The sequence below is a fragment of the Anser cygnoides genome, chromosome 1 (genome assembly GCF_040182565.1).
Source record: "Anser cygnoides isolate HZ-2024a breed goose chromosome 1, Taihu_goose_T2T_genome, whole genome shotgun sequence".
NCBI lineage: Eukaryota > Metazoa > Chordata > Aves > Anseriformes > Anatidae > Anser > Anser cygnoides.
Window position 1 is genome coordinate 13228934 of NC_089873.1, and position 16220 is coordinate 13245153.

Below are 16220 nucleotides of genomic sequence, written 5' to 3' on the forward strand. Positions count from 1 at the left end.
CTATTTCCTACATACAGAAATCTCAGGAAGCTTTCCTGAGGCTACCGGGGTCTGCATGTTTTCTCAAGTCTCCTGCAAATCAGTTGTGCTGTTGATGTTACAGTGTTCTGTGAGCCACTGCAACTTCTGCTGGGGTTACTGACTTCTGTATTCAGGCCTCCTTCTGTAGCTTGACAGAGAGTTTCACTGTTAATCACCAGACTGTTTCCCTGTCTTTATAGGAAGAAAAGAAAAACTAGTGGCTGACTTAAGTAGGAACAGTACAGAGTGAACCAAAGCTTCGTAGCTGATAACAGTACTGAAAGAAGCAGAACTGGAGTGTTTGTTTTGCTTTCATACGTTTTCTAGTTATCATTTGTTCATTCCTAATATAAACTAAGATTAAAAAAAAAAATACTAGAACACCTCCGCAGCCTTGATCTGCAAGACAAAATTATTGTAGGCTGAATCTTGCAGTCAAAACAAATCTCAGCCCTTCCCACCCCCACCATGAGTAAAACTTTAGGATTAATAGCTTTTTCTTTTAAACTTCACTAAAAACAAGAATTCTCTCAACTCCGTTTACAGATTTATTATTCTTGGAAAAGGTGCTATAAACAAAGATCGTATGTCTCTAAAAAGTACTTCAGCTCTTTGGCTGGCACGTGTTGCTAGGTGCTGTTTGGAAATCTTTAGAAACCATTTTATTGTTAGATTTGGGTCTCCCCTCATCCCAGCTAGAAACTCTCACATCCTAAACTGTTCTGTATCCCAAATGTTTGGAAGTTCTTTGGGGAAATTGTTTTGATTCTTCCAACAGTTTTCTGTAGCACATCAGCAATGTGTAGCTGAGCTAAAGAAGCTAATGGAACAGGAAGAGGCTTGAAAAATATTTTGCTTGTCTGTTAGTTTTTTCAAAACATTGTGATGTTTTATTACATGCAGAAGTAATGGAGTAATAGCGTGTTGTGGGACGTAGCCATTGTACAAATCAATTGAGGTTTTACGTTAGAGCAGCCAAGCCATGGGAGCATTAACAGTTTATCTTAAAACAGCATAGTAGTGGTTGGTTGCTATCAGAGAACTGTGTGTGGCAGTATGCAGAGTACTGGGAGGTAGTGTTAATGAACTACCTCCGTGCTAATTCCCCATCTACAGAGCCTGAAAATACCTGGTTCCCAGTTCACATGCCACCTAGCCTCTAGTATGTATATGTCCATGTTCTGTCCTACCTCCCTCCCCCCTGTGGTCTCTTTATCTTAGAAAATGTCTGTTTGTTTTACTCTTCTCACTTCAATGAGTCAGGGAAAGGGAGAAATGACAGAAGCAGCTCGCCATCTGCTGCCCCAGCAGCGAGTGGAAGAGGAGACAGAGGCAACAGGCAGCCTGTTGGCACAGGGAAAAGACAGATCAGAGTAAACTGTTGAAATTTCTCTGAAAGTCTCTGTGGTGGCTGAACCTTTTTGGTGGATAACTAGCCACAGACATCAGGTGTGTTCTCAACTGCAGAGGAATAGAAAAGATACACCACTAGGATTTGAGTTTTCTCTGAAGGAGGGTGACTGAAAACTGCAGGACTTACTCCGTTTTCTCCTTTGCTCCTGATGCTTTTCTTTGGTTGCTTCCGTGTCTCTTTTCTTTAGAAACAGCCATAGGAGTTGAGGACTTCTGGTTCCAAATGACCTTAGTGAAACTTCAGTTTACTCAGCACCTTTGCTTGAAAATGTACGTTTCGAGACAGCAAGGCACTTTGCACATGGCAGCTTAGGCCCTGCCTTGCTGTTGATCGTGTTTTCTCTTGCTAGTTCTGAGTGCCCCGAGGGAAATGGATTCAGGTCCTCAACTGGAAAAAAAAACACTCCTGTTGTACCTTGTTGTTAGGAAAGGGAAGGTGGTTTTGCTGTGAAGGCACTGGTCTAGCTTTTCATTTGGTTCCACCAGAGACACGCTGCTAGCCTCGGGCAGGAAGCTGCCCGTGCTCCCCCTGTAAAAAAGATAACTCTGCCTTTCTCGTGCGTGTTGTCCTGTGGGTTGCATGCTGAAAGCTGTTTGGGAGGTGACTTCTCTCCCTGTGTTTTCTGTGATGTCCATTGCGGCTGATCAGAGTGAGTTGTGCTGATGGTGTCATGTCACAAGCATGCCAGTATTTAAGTACGTCGTAATAGTTAAGCTGACGGTGGCTTAAGAAGTTGCTTTCTTATATACTCTGCAAAAGCCATGTGGCTGACTGTATTCTTAAGCAAAGAATACTGATTCTGGAGTATCATCCCTGTGAAAATGGTTTTGTTACATAAATAATGACAGGTGATTATGGGGGTTAAGAAGCTTCCCCTCACCTTGACACTCATCTTCAGCTCCAGCTGTAACTCCCCACGCAGAGGCCGTAACTGCACTCTGTGCTGGCCAGAGATGAAAGCCATTGGGCAGCAGGTGTGGTTCTTGTGACCCTTCTCTGAAAACTGGAAATCGCTCGTTTCCTGCAAAACGAGTGGAGAAAAGCTGCCGTTCTGCAGGGACGTTAAATGGGAGCTTTCCGCGGCATTCAGAAGTAGGAGCATGGAAATGTTTAGGTGGTTATTCTGAGTCGGGTAGCTGCCTCAGCATCTGCTCTGCAAGGCTGGAGGAAGTTGTGAAGGGCGGAGGGAAAAGGTGCGAAGAGTTTTCTGGCCAGCCCTGCAGAGGAGAGCGCTCAGGAGCGTTAGTGACCGGTATTCCAGGTCTGACCCTTCCATAAGGACTTGTCTTGTGCATCTGCTTCATCCTCTTGGTCAGAGCTGGGACAAGTTAGAGGTTAGGGTGGGTGGAGTCTATGGGGATTAAAAAGAGTGAGAGAGAGCATTTCTGGATTTTGGCCACCCTTGGGGGAGAAGGGGGCTTATTTCTTCTTGTGCCACCTGTCTCGCCAAACAGGGATCAGGCTTGCTTCCTGAGAGTTTCCTGGGTTTGATTAGTTAGGACACTTTGAGGCCCAGAGATAAAAGGCATAGAGGAAGCGTCTCCGTTCCATAACTGAGATATGGAAGTGGTTACACATGACAGCAGTAAGGGGCTGACTAGAGGAAGTTATTTCAACCTTTTCGTGCATGGTTTCTCTCTTTCAGCTGCAAAAGCTTTGAAAGCCCAAGTGAGAACTGGGCTTGTGGCTTTTGTATGCTGATAGTGTTTTGGAGGACAGCCTGGGAGCAAAAGGAAGCAACAATGTGGGCCAAGAGATTATTTTAATTCACTGTAGACGAGAAGAAAACTCAGTAGAGACTCAGAGGCAGGGAGGCGTTTGCTTGTCTCATCTTTCCTCCTTGCCAGGGCTAGATTTATGATTCCTTCTGTAGACTTTTTTTTTGAATATTCCACTGTCTTTAGCATGATCCAATTTTGTCTGGGCCCTGGGGACCTTTCCTTGCCAAATGCACAGTCACTTGGACACGCAGCTTTTGCTTTCAGGGCAAACAGATTTTTGAGAATTTTTTGCAAGAGTGTGAGATCAGTTGATCGCTGAGAAGCACGATGCATCGGGGTGCTGTGTGTCTTGCATAATGCTTGGGTGAGCTGGGAGCACTTTAAACTTCTGGAACAGGGCAATCCAGTTACCGTTCAAATTTTAATCAGTTGACCATTTTAAGCCCTGAGGAACAAAAAAAAAAAAGATAAATGCTGAAATTTTAGTGGGAGGAGTGCGGTGATAAGTTTATAATCTAAAGTGGTGTGTGAAATAAATAAAGGCTAAGGACCTCCTGTACACAGACTCCTAGAAATGTTCAATCTTCTTTTTTGTTTTAGCTGAACCTGGTGCATCGAATAATGAAAGAAGTTTGGAAGAGATATCGGCTTCATTCCTGCGTCTTCTGCTTGTGAGCAAGTTGTTTCTTAAAAGTTTTCAGCCTGCCTTTTGAAATACGGGCATAATAATTTTGGTCTTCAGCAGTACTTGCCCGAACAGTCAGTCATACTGACGGTCACAGTAAGCACTGTCATTTATTCTTTTAATGATCCTGTTGGTCTTATCGAAGTCAACTTGAATATTAATCGTACAGGCAGTTTTATGGCTGGAGCTCAAAGCTGCTGAATTCACAGAGCTCTCCAGCTGGGGTGTGGGCGTTGAGCATGTATGAAAGCCAGGTCGCTTACACCAGCCCTCAAAATGCTTCACCTGCTGCTGTTGATACCAGGTACTGCTGAGAGACTTGCAAATGCTCAGTAATGGGAGAAGGAGAAAGGGGGCATCACGGAGACTTTGTGTCTCAACACTTGGACGAAAATGTACTTCTATTGGGTGACAGATGCCAAAGTAAGCAAGATGGCATCCCGTGGTGGTTAACTGCTAATGCATAAATTCAGTTCACGTGCAGTACAACAGATTGACCGTGTTACCGGGAGAGTGGGGGTATTTCAGGTTCCTAATATGTTGCTATTTTGTTAAATAGTGAGGAGAGAGGAAGTGCAGCAGAGTTTGCTGTGTTCCACATCATGAGTCGAATACTAGAAGCCACAAATGGCATGTGCATGCCTTTACCTCCTGGTAAGTCCTGTGTTTTGCTGATTTAGTCCCTGTGTGAGGCAAGCCGTGCTATGAATTCCTCCCAGGAGAGCTCTAGTTGCATGTGTGCCAGGTTTGCTTTGACAGTATTAAAATCTATTCAAGACAGTTACACAAAACTTGGTGCAAGTGAAACGAAACAAAACTGGGTAGTTACTACAAACAGAGACAAAACACCAGAGGCGTAGTTCTCCATTTTCAGCTTCCAGTGGAGTGCTTGGGCACAGCCCTAGCTCAGAACTAAGATTTAGGCTTCTTTCACCGTGACTTATCTATTTATGTATGTATTTATTTTAGGATAACTGGACTTAAGTGTCAAGAGCTACAAGAGAAAATCCTATCCTGGAGCAAAACCGGGGTGTTTTTTCCTTACGCTGTTGCTCTGCTATTACTCAGTTTTATCCTGCCTTGCTGGAGGAGTTGATCTTGACTGTAGACTTCAGTTTCCTAGAGCTCCTCCTGATCACCTCGTCTTTTCAAAGCACTCGTTTATTTTTGTTAGGGAAAGACTTGTTAACACTGAATATTTAGATTTTCTGTGGCTGAATTTGCCAACACAAACAGGGAATTTACAGCCACACTCTAGAATTAGACTGGATTTTAATCCTTTTAAGGATTAAAAGGATTAATTCTTCTAATGGCTCTTATAGAACGATTGAGCTTGCCGTCATGTTGTTAGCTGTAGGACCAAGGCCTAGCTGTAACTACAGAATGGCAGAAACTGATAGGAGGGTGTTCTGAATTGGATCAGAAAAAAATACCCTACCATCTGTTTCTGCTTTCTGCTCCTGTTTGAACCTTTTTCTAGTTTGCATCTTTTGATCTGTCTTCAATCTGTGAAGCTGGTTTTGGTGTGGTTTTGGTGTACCTCAAACTTAGACCGTGTAGGGGGGCAAATGCTGCCATGTGATGGTGTCCTGCGGTGCAAGACCATCATCTGGCTGATGCTCAGCGGGAAACTCAAGTCTTAACATGGCCTGTGGAAATGTGTGGGTGGCAGCCACATACTGAGCATGGTGAAGCCTCAGATTTTGATTAACCGGGAGGAAAGGAGATAAAAGACAAATTAGTGGCATAATTTGGACATAAGCCAACAGCTTGGAGATATTTAGTGTCTGAAATGGCTGTTTTCAGTCCCCTCAGCTTTCTTCTTCCTGACAGGGTTGTTGTTGAGAGGGCTTAGAGGATGCCTATGGGACTTTTGATGAACTGATTTCCTCACTAACTCCAAATGGTTAGAATTTAGGGGAGTGTTTGCTTTAGCTAGAGTAATGCTAGTCACTAATACAAAGTTTTCAAAAAGAAAAGTTCCAAATGAGTTTGTCTCTTTCTTTCATAGGTTTTCACACTCTGCACTTGGGGCTTGGTGTTCGATGTCTCCCTCTTCACACTCTCTTACACTATATCGACAACGGAGTTTTGCATTTGACAGAAACGTGTGTCAGGAAACTGCTGAAAGGTACGGTGAGTTTCTGATGGGGACCGATGTCCTTGCGGCCGTTCAGGCTCAGACACAGAACATACTGCCCGGGGGACTCGGCTCTTCTGCCAGCATGCTGTTACAGTTGAGGTGTAGCTGAGGATGTTGCTCAGCTGAGAGGATGAAATTTGGGCTCAGACTGTATGATTGAGCATTAGTGAAGTTTACGAAATGTCTCTTTGAGGAGAATTTGAGCTTGCCATTTTTCCACTTGAGACTTTTTAGAAAAGTGAATGCTTATGGATCACACTGGAATTGGGGGGGGGGGAATTCTGTGATTCACTATGAAAGTGCACACTTACATGTAAGGATGCTATTCTGCTCACTGGTGTCAGCTTTTGTTTTAATTAAGTTTGGAACAAGGTAGTCTTAGTACTGGGATTAACAAATGGCTAAAAATTCCGTGCTGGGAAGTAAAAATTCAAAATAAGCAAACAAAAACCTACCTGACCCAGCATCTCAGTATTTTTAGTAAATCATGAGTTTGTGTACTCCAAATATGATGTATTCTAAATCATTATATCATCATATTCTAAATATGGTGTATTCTAAATGTATCGTTATGTTACCTAAGGGCAGGAGTTGAAACCAGTTCTGTCTGAACCCGTGTCGTCATCAGGAGTAGATCCTGTGCTGTTTGTGCCTTTTCCTCTCAGCAGGAGCTGAGCAGCCTGTTTCCACAGAGGCGGCTTAGGGAAGGAACTAGGATACGTGCACTGGGAATGGTCAAGATCTGAGGCTTTGGAACAAAATGGGGAGTCGGACAAATTAACAGTTGTAGGCACAGTTAGGATTACACACATTAATCAACTTGTCTAGGTAAGAAGGAAGGAAGAGATGCATGTTTCCTGAGCTACAGGAGCGCTGTGACAGGACTCTACAGCAGTAATGCATTTCATCACAGCTGCAGCCATGTTCTCTTGTGATATACTGCTTGCTTCTCCTGTGTTAAGAGAAAGGACATGATGTTTGTATTAGTCTATGCTTGGTTTTGATAAGTTAATATTAAAAACGTGGGCAGATCTACTTAGTGAAAACATGTTTGAATTACTGTACAAATTATTACCTAAAATGAAGTTATACAAATACACAGAAAAGTGTTTCTGTAAACTGAATCAATGTAAATAACTCTCCTACTAACCCTCGTGTAAAACTAAAATTTTCGTTTCATTATGGAGATACTTCCTCAGAATGTCTTCAGTGGAAGTTGAAAGCTTTAGTTGTGTGTTTGCCACTGGTATTTTTCCTTTTGCTTGTAGATCTGGATGACACGGAGAAGAATGAAAAGCTGAAGTTCAGTATTGTGACGAGGCTTCCTGAGGTACCTTTGGATGTTATTTCTTGGAATTTGGGAGTGGTACAAACTTGCTCCCTGTGCATAGGATCAAGCCAACAGAAGACTTAGCTGCCATTCAAGCAGGGCATAGAAATAACCCAAACCTCCAAAGTTTCTCCATCTGCTGCTCATAACTTGTAGGGTACCATGATAACTTAAATTATAGATCTCTCTGTAGTGTTTTGCAGTGACCCTGCAAGAATCAAATTGACAAGACGGGTGCTGTTCTGCTGAGTACTCATCTGCATAAAGCAATAAGAGTTTTATGGGGTTTAGAGGGGGTTTCTGGATTTCTAATTTTTTTTAGTATCCACAAATGTTTTCTCACTCATGACCTCTTCATCTGTATTTGGTTTATTCATTTTATCAAATACGTTTAAAATTTGGTACAGTAAAAGCTGTAAAATCTGATCCCACCACAACCCCGCGATGATGTAATTACAAGATTTCCCCCCCTGTGAAATCCCTCAGCCTCACCCATGCAGCATGTGACTTGTTTGGGCACATGCTGGAACTTGCTGTCGGTGCTTCTTCGAAAGTTACACCAGAAGAGGAGATGGCCTCCCTCTTTTCCCCTTCTGCTGTTAGCGCACAACGCAGTGCTACAGAGGAAGCGCAACATCTGTGAGCAGAGAAAAACCAGGGATCCCCCTCTGGGAGTGCCTTTCCGTAGAACAGGCTTTTCTCCACATAAGCTGCTTATTGTTTGTCTGTTATGGACTCGTACGTACGGTTCAAATGGCCAGAAGTGCTGCTTCGGTTTTCCCCTAACAAGGGCTTCTTTATTTGGCAGCAGTTTTGAGAAGGGGTAGGGAAGGAGGACTCCACAACACGTGCTTTGTCCTCTCTCTTGTTTTGGGCCCGGGTTAGCGAGTTGAGGTCATGTGGGGGCCTCTGAGCTGTCAGCCCCAGGCCTGGTGGGTGGGGAACACCACTGAATTGTGCTGAGTGCTGTAGGGGACATGGACTGCCAGCTACACGCAGTAGGCTCAGTGCCTCATTGTGTCTATTTAGAGCTTTGGGAAAAAATGCAGAGAATGGTTTGTTTGCCCAAAAGGACACTTTTGGGGTGACTCGGACTATTTTGAGTTCAGGTTACGTTCACTAGATGACTTCAGAAGCAAGTATTCAAGCAACATTGAAACCCTGCAGAATTTCCTAAATGAACTCTTTCAGTGGTCTGTATTTCATTACAGCTGAAAGTGAGAGAGAAATGGATCTAGACTGGGAGAACAGCGGGAGGAGCCAATTTCACAGCGTTCATATTTGCTTGCTTATTGGTTAGGATCGGAAGCTTTGAGAGACTTCAATTAGAATGTCTTTTGCCTTGGGGAATGTGAATCAATTTTACTGTTTCCCAGGACAGTGTCCTAAATAATGGGATGTAAAATCTGTTCCTAGTATCTCCTTGTTGGCATTCTGCTTTTGTAAGCTTCCTTCCACTGAGCCTGAGAGAAGCCCTGTTCTGACCAGAGCATTAATAAACGGGGCGTCTTTGCTATTCTTTGGGAGAAGAATGAGTCTAAACCAGAGTCAGGGTAAAGGATAAATGGTCGTTTTAAGCCTCAGTTGATGCTTAAGTACATGTGCAAAGTGGGGCAGAGTTAATGGGACAGAATGATTGACTGAAACTTACTGAGTAGCTCAGTGGGCACTGAATAGCAAGGATTTGATTGTTTCCCACGTTCCAGGAGCGTATTGTAAGCTCTTAGCTACTGGCTATGAAAGAGTGGCTCCGTGGATAAAAACGATGACATCTTACCTTCTGTCATCAGTGTCTAAAAGCAAAGTAGTCTGTTGTACAGCCTGGATTTCTTGATTATTTTTTTTTCTCCCTTTCCCCCCCCTAAGTTTCCACAATAATGTTTTTTGTTTTCAATTTTTGGTTTTTGCTTACTAGGCTCTTGGTCAAAAGGTCCGTCAGTTGTGGAATCATCCAATAAATGCAAATTTCATTGCACGGAAATATGTGAAACTTCTGCTTGAGAGGCTAGGGAATAGGCAGGTAAGAGCACATAATCCCTTTTTTCTTTATCTTTTTGCTCTGACAGCGTTGAGATTCCTGACCTTGCTGTCAACCATATCACACTGAAGGTAACGCTGAAACTTGGTACTGTGCAACTGTGTGAACTAATCTGAAATGTTCTCCCTTACTTACAGTGTAGCAGGCCTATCTCCGAGAGACTCCCGGTCCCTGTAGAGTTTTTGCCACTTAACTACCTGACTAACATGCTGGCAGAGATAGAGAATCAAGGTAACTTTAATTCTGTACCTTGGAAGACCAGTGAGTGTTACTCTTTGCTCACACTCATCTTGACAATACAGATATAGCCGGGTTGTAAAACTCCAGTGCTGTCTGGACATGCAGGTTTGGGTTTCTTTCTGCCGATGGGAATTGTCAGAGCACTTGATCACTGCGCATCTTTTCATCCAAATCCTCCACGTGTTGAATCCAGTTGGCAAACTGGCGCAGAGAGTGGTAGGAAGTGTTACTCTGTGCCCACTCTGTGCCCAAATGCGGAGAAAGGCTCGTGCATTATGTACGCAGCGTGGTGGCTAAAGCACTGCTTTTCAGCCAGTAAGCAGGGGCAGCCTCAGTCAGATCGTCCACCTCAGGAAAGGCATTCAGGTCACTCAGGTGCTCTGAAGTAACAGGCATCTCAAAGCCGTTCCTTTTGGTGAAATAAGATTCAGATTGGTTAGGGCACTTGCTTCGTACAAGGAAACCTAAGCATCCAAAGACTTTGAATTCCACTGAAAAAGCAAGATGCATAAGGGAAGCATTACGCTGTGTAGCGTTATTGGCCATGCCTTTACCACTGAACAAATTCAAGTCATGATAAGGACCTGAGTGCTAAAATAGAATTGCCCATGTATGGATATCATCCCATTTAGGAAGGAAAAAGGAGTTAAACCATGTAGATGCATATGAGGATGTGCCCCGATCTATTTTATGTCCTACATTGGACTACGAACATTGCCACTGTACCTAAATCTTGTTTTGGATCTCCAGTGTAGAATTCGTATGGAAATCCCTAGCAGCCTCCAGTGAAGGTCCAGCTTTCCTCTGTATGGGATGTTATGTACTTGTATCCCACTAAGAGGAAAGTTTCTGCCATGGGTCAGCATCCAGACAGCTGCACTGAGAGCTGTTTAGTGTAAACAAAACCACAGTTCCACCTAGTACTTATCTTTTGTTATTGCAGGCCAAGATATTTAATAGACTGTGGGACTTTGGTGTACAAGAACACAGTTCTACAAATACTAACTTTCTTATGGTGTTCTTCTAGGTGTGCATCCGTATGAAAAACAAGATCATGTTAATGTAAGGTTTGTGGAGGAAGCAGCGCTGAAACACACTATGATGCTTCTGGGCCTCAAATATTCCTGAAACAGCTTTCTTCAACAGCACGTTAACTGCGGGACTCAGAAGCTTTTCACACAGAAGTGTGCAACCCATTGTTTGCTCTTTCTTTTTAATTTAAATGTCATGTTGTTTGCCAAATAATCTGCAGGTTTGGGTAGCCACCGTTACTGACAGAAGCTACTCCAAGCAGCGTTTGGTCCAATGTATTAAGGCTGAAAGTACTGACTTCTAGATAAATCCTAGAGAAATGCACGTGACACAAACCCAGGTTTCCAGTAGGTCTGTGGTTTTGGGTCTGAAGTGGTCAAATAGGTGGAACTAGTGGGTATCAGAGCGTGCTGTGTAAATTGATGTTAAAATAGTTAGTTGACAGTGATAAGAAAGACAATGCTGAAAAAGGTAGTCCAGTTGTACAGTGACAAGAAGTTGACCGCTCTTTCTCATTCAGATTAATAAGAGCGTTTCCTGGTGTGATTTTTGTAAAATAGGTAAGGATAACAAAGGAGAAATGAGTCTTTGTATATAATGCATCCATAGTAATGTATTCATTCCTTGTGGTGGTCAGGTAGGGCTTCTGCCTCTGGAGTTGGATTCTAAAATATTTGTTTTTATAATTAGCACAGAATGTAATCTCCTTAAAATGTGTGTGACGGGGTTTGTTGTTTTTTTTAAGATGTGTATAATATATTGAATGCAATACAGGGCAAGAAAAAAATTCTTCGGACACTTGCCTTCACAGCAGCTTGGACAGAGTTTTATGTAATTCTTTCCTTCCAACTTCTAGTGTTACAGTTCAAACCTCAGCTTCAAAAAGAACTGATGGAGGTTTTCTCCTCTTTCAATTTTTTTTATACATAACTGAACCAGGTTTGGGTTGTCTTTTTTGTTGTTTTGTTTTAGTTTTGAACTGTGACATTAATTTCAAGTAGTAATAGTGGTTTGGTACGCAGAGAAAACCTTCAGTTCCCACATGTGGGATTTCTGCAGTCTGCGTTGGATTGAAAAACAACTGGATCAAAGCTTCAAACTATTGAACTAGTGAAACTCATTGACAATTCAACAAGCTTTTGGAGGCTTTCACTAACATCCTCTGATACTTTGGGTAGTTTCCTCTTTACTATTCCTTACCAGTTGTATAAAAAGATCCAGTTCTCAGAAGGGTTCAGTACACACTTCTGTCTCAGCAGGTTTTCGTGGTCATTCCCTTGTCATTGCCATTACTGGAGGAAATGTTACGGCTTTCTCAGTAACTCCATGGAGGGAAGGAATATTTTTCTCAATATAATTATTCTTTTTTTAGCAATCCCAGACTGCAGAAAGCTCTGATGGTGTGTTTGTATAAGATGTGGGGACTTTGTTCATGTGATAGTAATAACTAGAGAAGATTTTCTAGCCTTTTTTTTAATGAAATGTGCTATAATAAAATAATCAGATGCAATAAAATTACACTTTTTTCCCCAGGTGAATTGTGATGATTGGTTATTCTTCTTAACATTTAAAAGACTGCACTGCATTTGGCATAGCAGGCTCCTCCTAGCCATAAGGAAGGAACTCGTATCACTGAATGTTTAGCCATGCCTCTGCCACTAAGTACTACTTTGTTTGCAGTGTGGAGTTTGGCTAAACACTAATGGATGTTACTTCAGTGTAGTGTAAATGCTGTTGATTTGTGAGATTCAGCCACTGGTAATGGCCTCTCCTGCTCCAGCTGCTGTCTTCTCAGATTTCAATTGGCTTTACAATTGGTTTTCTGAAGTGTCTCATGTTCGAGCCAGGTTCGCTTGGCTTGAAAGGAGCCAGAGCACCGTAGGGCCGTGGCAATGGGAGGCTGTTTTCATCGTTTGGGATGTAGGCAGTTGGGCGCTGTTCAGCTGTCGTGGGGACACAGCCAGGCACTGCAGCTTGTTCCTCTTCTTCAGCCCGCTGGAAAAGAAACACATCTTGTTCACATGGTGCCTACATGTTTTAAAAATGCCATCAGTACTCTTCTGAGCTCAAATACAGAATGCCCAACAAAGAAATACTGTTAGTCTAATCTTTAGGAAACACAGGTGACTGTTAGTTGTTCATTGAAAAGAAGCATGATATATTGACCATGTAGATGGGAGCTTGTCCTTTTATTAAATAATGTATAGTTTGAACGTGTCATGCTTTTGTTATTGAGAAGACAGGTTAAATTAACATAAAAAATAGAAATATGCAGAAATTGCAAATATGCAAAATATGCAAAAATGCAGATGTAGAAATATGTAGAATATGTAGAAATATCTCAGGAACAAGATAGTAGTTCTGATGCTTCAAAACCTAGGCTGTATTTATGCTGACAAAAGCTGTTCTTGAAAACTGTCACTGCAGCAAGCTTTCGTCCACAGCACTGAAAGGAAACTGAGTCATAGCAGGAGGAGAAGTGTTAATGGCAGAGGTTTCTTATTCTAAACCAGTTTTACTGCAGCAATTCTGTGTGACTTTGGGTTCTTTAAATGTACGCACTGTGTATTCCTCTCCCAGCTGTGTGCTCCTTTCAGATTTCCTTGGAGTGATCGAATGAGGGATCCATATAGCAAAGCTCACTTCCTACCTGCAGGAGGTTCCTCAGTTATACACATCTCAGTTGTCTATGACTTTTTCGTCTCTGAGAGCTTTCTGCTCAGGGCTTGGTGGCAGTCTAAACTAAAGAGATCTCAACTGCAGCCAGCTGACTGTAACAGAGCAAAAACTTACTCTAGCTCTGGCTTCAGCTGCTTCTTTATACACCTTCTCGTTGCGTAAAATCTTCAACCATTCAATTTCTGTCTCTTTAGGAGGAGGAAGGCCTTGATCTATCCTTGCTGAAACAGTCATCAAAAATTGTTCTTTGTCTCTCATTTCCTGCTGGAGTTTAATGGCAAGTGCTTGCTTCATGGATAACTCTGCAACAAGAGCCATCATCTTCTGGGTTCTGTCTTTAATCTTCTTCTGTAATTCACTGATCTGGAATAAGTGACAATTATATTTTAGGTCTTCCCCTTAGACACTTACTGAATGTGACACTTCAGTAAGTATAAGGTACGTGAAAACAAGTCAAACTTGACTCTGTTTCCAAAAAACCCCAGTTCTATACTTAAAAATAACTTAGTGAAACAGTATGTGTTTGTTTCCTGTGTACACTCTGAGCCACAGAAACCTCCACCATAAAAAGTCCCATCTACTCCAGTATAAGTTACGAGGAAGTGTGTTTGTAATTGTAATCTGCCCGTTTCAGCAGAATGCCAGAACTTCCATTTACCTCAAAGGCAGATAGAAAACCTAGATTCTGATTGAGCTTGTGCACAATTAACTTTTTATTAAGAGGTGTAAGAAGTCTGATTGCTACAGGATAATCCAGTGATAATGTGGACACAGCTGTGCTATGGGTTGTTAAGTTATCCTTAGCAGAGCGATGGACAGAAAAGGAACGAGATGGGAATCCTTGATTCAGACTGGAGGTGAGTTTAAATTAAAAAAAAAAAAAAAAAGCACAAAACAAAATAAAAAGAACACAGAAAAAAAAACCTCAGAATATTCTTCTTAAAGTGACTGGTAGAGTATTGGGATGGCCAGAGCAACTGAACTTTTGTCACACTGCCATTTTTGCAGTAATTTATTAGCCAGTGGCCATAATTTCACAAAGACAAATATCAGCCATGTTATTTCCCTTTCTGTAGAAAATGAAAGATTTGCTCTAAAGATGGGTTTTGGTTTAAGCCTCTCCCAGTGCCAAACCTAATAACTAAGAAAAAAAAAAGTTGACCTTGTCTTACGTTAATTACATCACTTTTTCATTGAGCTCTGCTCTATTTTTTGTTAAGGAGGTGGAGTGAGAGGATTTTTCCTCTTCCCAAATAACGCTACAGGCAACTAAAAGGAAATAGCTATAACTATGTAAAAGTAACTACACTGAAAATTGTAGTTCTTTCCTCTGTGGTTCTCCTTATTTAGGTAACAAAAACTGTGATCCAGTTACCACATTTATCTTTTTTGCGTTGGAGGCAATGTGGGACTTACCTGGCTTTTCCCTTTTTTTTGTTCACTGCCAATGTGTTTGTTATGGAAAGACAGTTAAGTAAACATTGAAGAGGAGGATTCTTCCAAGTTTGCAAGCATTCAACCTGAGAAATAACTAATATATTTTGGTGCAACATCTATTTATGATGCAACTTTCTTTCTAAAAGAAACATTCCCCAATGCTGTTGCTAGGCCCACATTACTGTTATTACCAAATGTCTCATTTTTTACGACTAACGTAGGATTTGCCTATCAATAATTCCAGCCACTAGTTTTGTAATTTGCAAGCAAGTCATCTTACCTCTTGCCCAGATATTTTGTTTCATGTAGGCCAGCAAGCCGAGCATGCCATCCCCTTCTTACCCTTGTCGCTAACAGCAGCGTGTCCTGCTGCCCGTTTGCTGCCGTGGCGCGGATTCTGGCTGTTAGCCGGGAAACGTGGTCATAGAGAAAATCTGTCTCCAGCAGCCTCTCCTCTTTCTGTACCAGCTCCACCTCTAGCTGCAGCGAGAGGGAATACACACGACACGGGTAAGTGGCAGGGGAAGGTGCAGCAGGAGGTGTTCTTGGGGGTTGGTTGGAGGGAGTTGACAGCTCCTGAACTAATACCAGCGAACAGCCCTGTTTTTCGCCAGTCATTTTCCCAAAATTTTCACCTGTTCTACCAAATACCAGGAAAAAAATTTTGTTCTTCTCAGTCTTCCGGATCTCCCATATCTGCCTGGGCCCTTTTGGTGGACTGGGGCTTACACTGGCAATATTACTGCCTTGCCATGATTTTCCTGACAACAATGATTATTTTTTTCTAGTGATTTTTTAACTTCTGGTTCCTTGAGTTATGTCATATAGAGAAAAGCTTCAGCTCTTGCTTGAAACAATTTTTCACCCCTGCTGCTAAAAAAAATAATAAAATGTGAGCTCCAAAGTCTAAAACGAAAATCATGTGCAACTAAAAGGGCTTTAAAAACTGAGTAAATTGAAAGAGAGCATTTAAATCTATCTCACAAGTTCAAGAAGCCCAACTTTGTGGTGCGTGGGGTTGGAGCAAGAGGCTGTGTTCCAGCGTCCTTGGCTACGCAGAGCTTCCTCCTCTGCCAAACAATGTGTGGAAGTAAAGCAAAATGTTCAGGCAATTCAGGGGATAACAAGGTGTGTTTGTGCTAAATTACCCGACAAGGGTGTTTGTTTTATCCTGAGTTGTATGTGCAGATTGTAAGAGGACAGCGGGACTGCCTCCGTGTCACAGCGCGTGTGCTGCGGTGGGGCAGCTCAGAGCCGATTGCCGAGGTTGGACGGCTTCGTTCATTGGTTTGTCATTTCGCGTTTACTGTCCTCTGCCCCCTTTTCTGTGCCCTCCCTTAAGTGCATCCCGAGGGGCTGTGCTGAAGTGCCGATGATGTGAATTAACCAGCTAGGGGAGGGTGATGCTAAGCCAGGTGTGCTGCACAGAGCCTGCTGGCCTCTGCTGGAGGAAGTCAAAATGCCCCACATCCATTGTTCC

At 42.5% G+C, this 16220-nt stretch overlaps 2 protein-coding genes across 7 annotated transcripts in view; one reads left to right on the top strand and one right to left on the bottom strand.

Moving 5' to 3' along the window:
• The window catches only part of GSAP (gamma-secretase activating protein), a 63211-nt gene that overhangs the window by 36131 nt on the left and 10860 nt on the right, over positions 1 to 16220 (top strand). For all 3 annotated transcript variants that reach the window (XM_066985691.1, XM_066985743.1, XM_066985782.1), the window contains exons 25-31: positions 3757 to 3827; positions 4401 to 4495; positions 5853 to 5972; positions 7253 to 7314; positions 9230 to 9334; positions 9490 to 9583; positions 10620 to 15250. In XM_066985691.1, the coding sequence (XP_066841792.1) occupies positions 3757 to 3827; positions 4401 to 4495; positions 5853 to 5972; positions 7253 to 7314; positions 9230 to 9334; positions 9490 to 9583; positions 10620 to 10720 (648 nt within the window). In that variant the 3' untranslated portion in view covers positions 10721 to 15250. The remainder of the gene's footprint in view (positions 1 to 3756; positions 3828 to 4400; positions 4496 to 5852; positions 5973 to 7252; positions 7315 to 9229; positions 9335 to 9489; positions 9584 to 10619; positions 15251 to 16220) is intronic.
• The window catches only part of CCDC146 (coiled-coil domain containing 146), a 78610-nt gene continuing 74021 nt past the window's right edge, over positions 11632 to 16220 (bottom strand). For 3 of the 4 annotated variants that reach the window (XM_066985535.1, XM_066985412.1, XM_048068413.2), the window contains 3 exons: positions 15083 to 15220; positions 13418 to 13666; positions 11632 to 12619 (listed from right to left, as the gene is read on the bottom strand). In XM_066985535.1, the coding sequence (XP_066841636.1) occupies positions 12416 to 12619; positions 13418 to 13666; positions 15083 to 15220 (591 nt within the window). In that variant the 3' untranslated portion in view covers positions 11632 to 12415. Of the gene's footprint in view, positions 12620 to 13417; positions 13667 to 15020; positions 15221 to 16220 lie in introns of those variants that run through there. The other variant, XM_066985597.1, reaches the window with a different exon arrangement.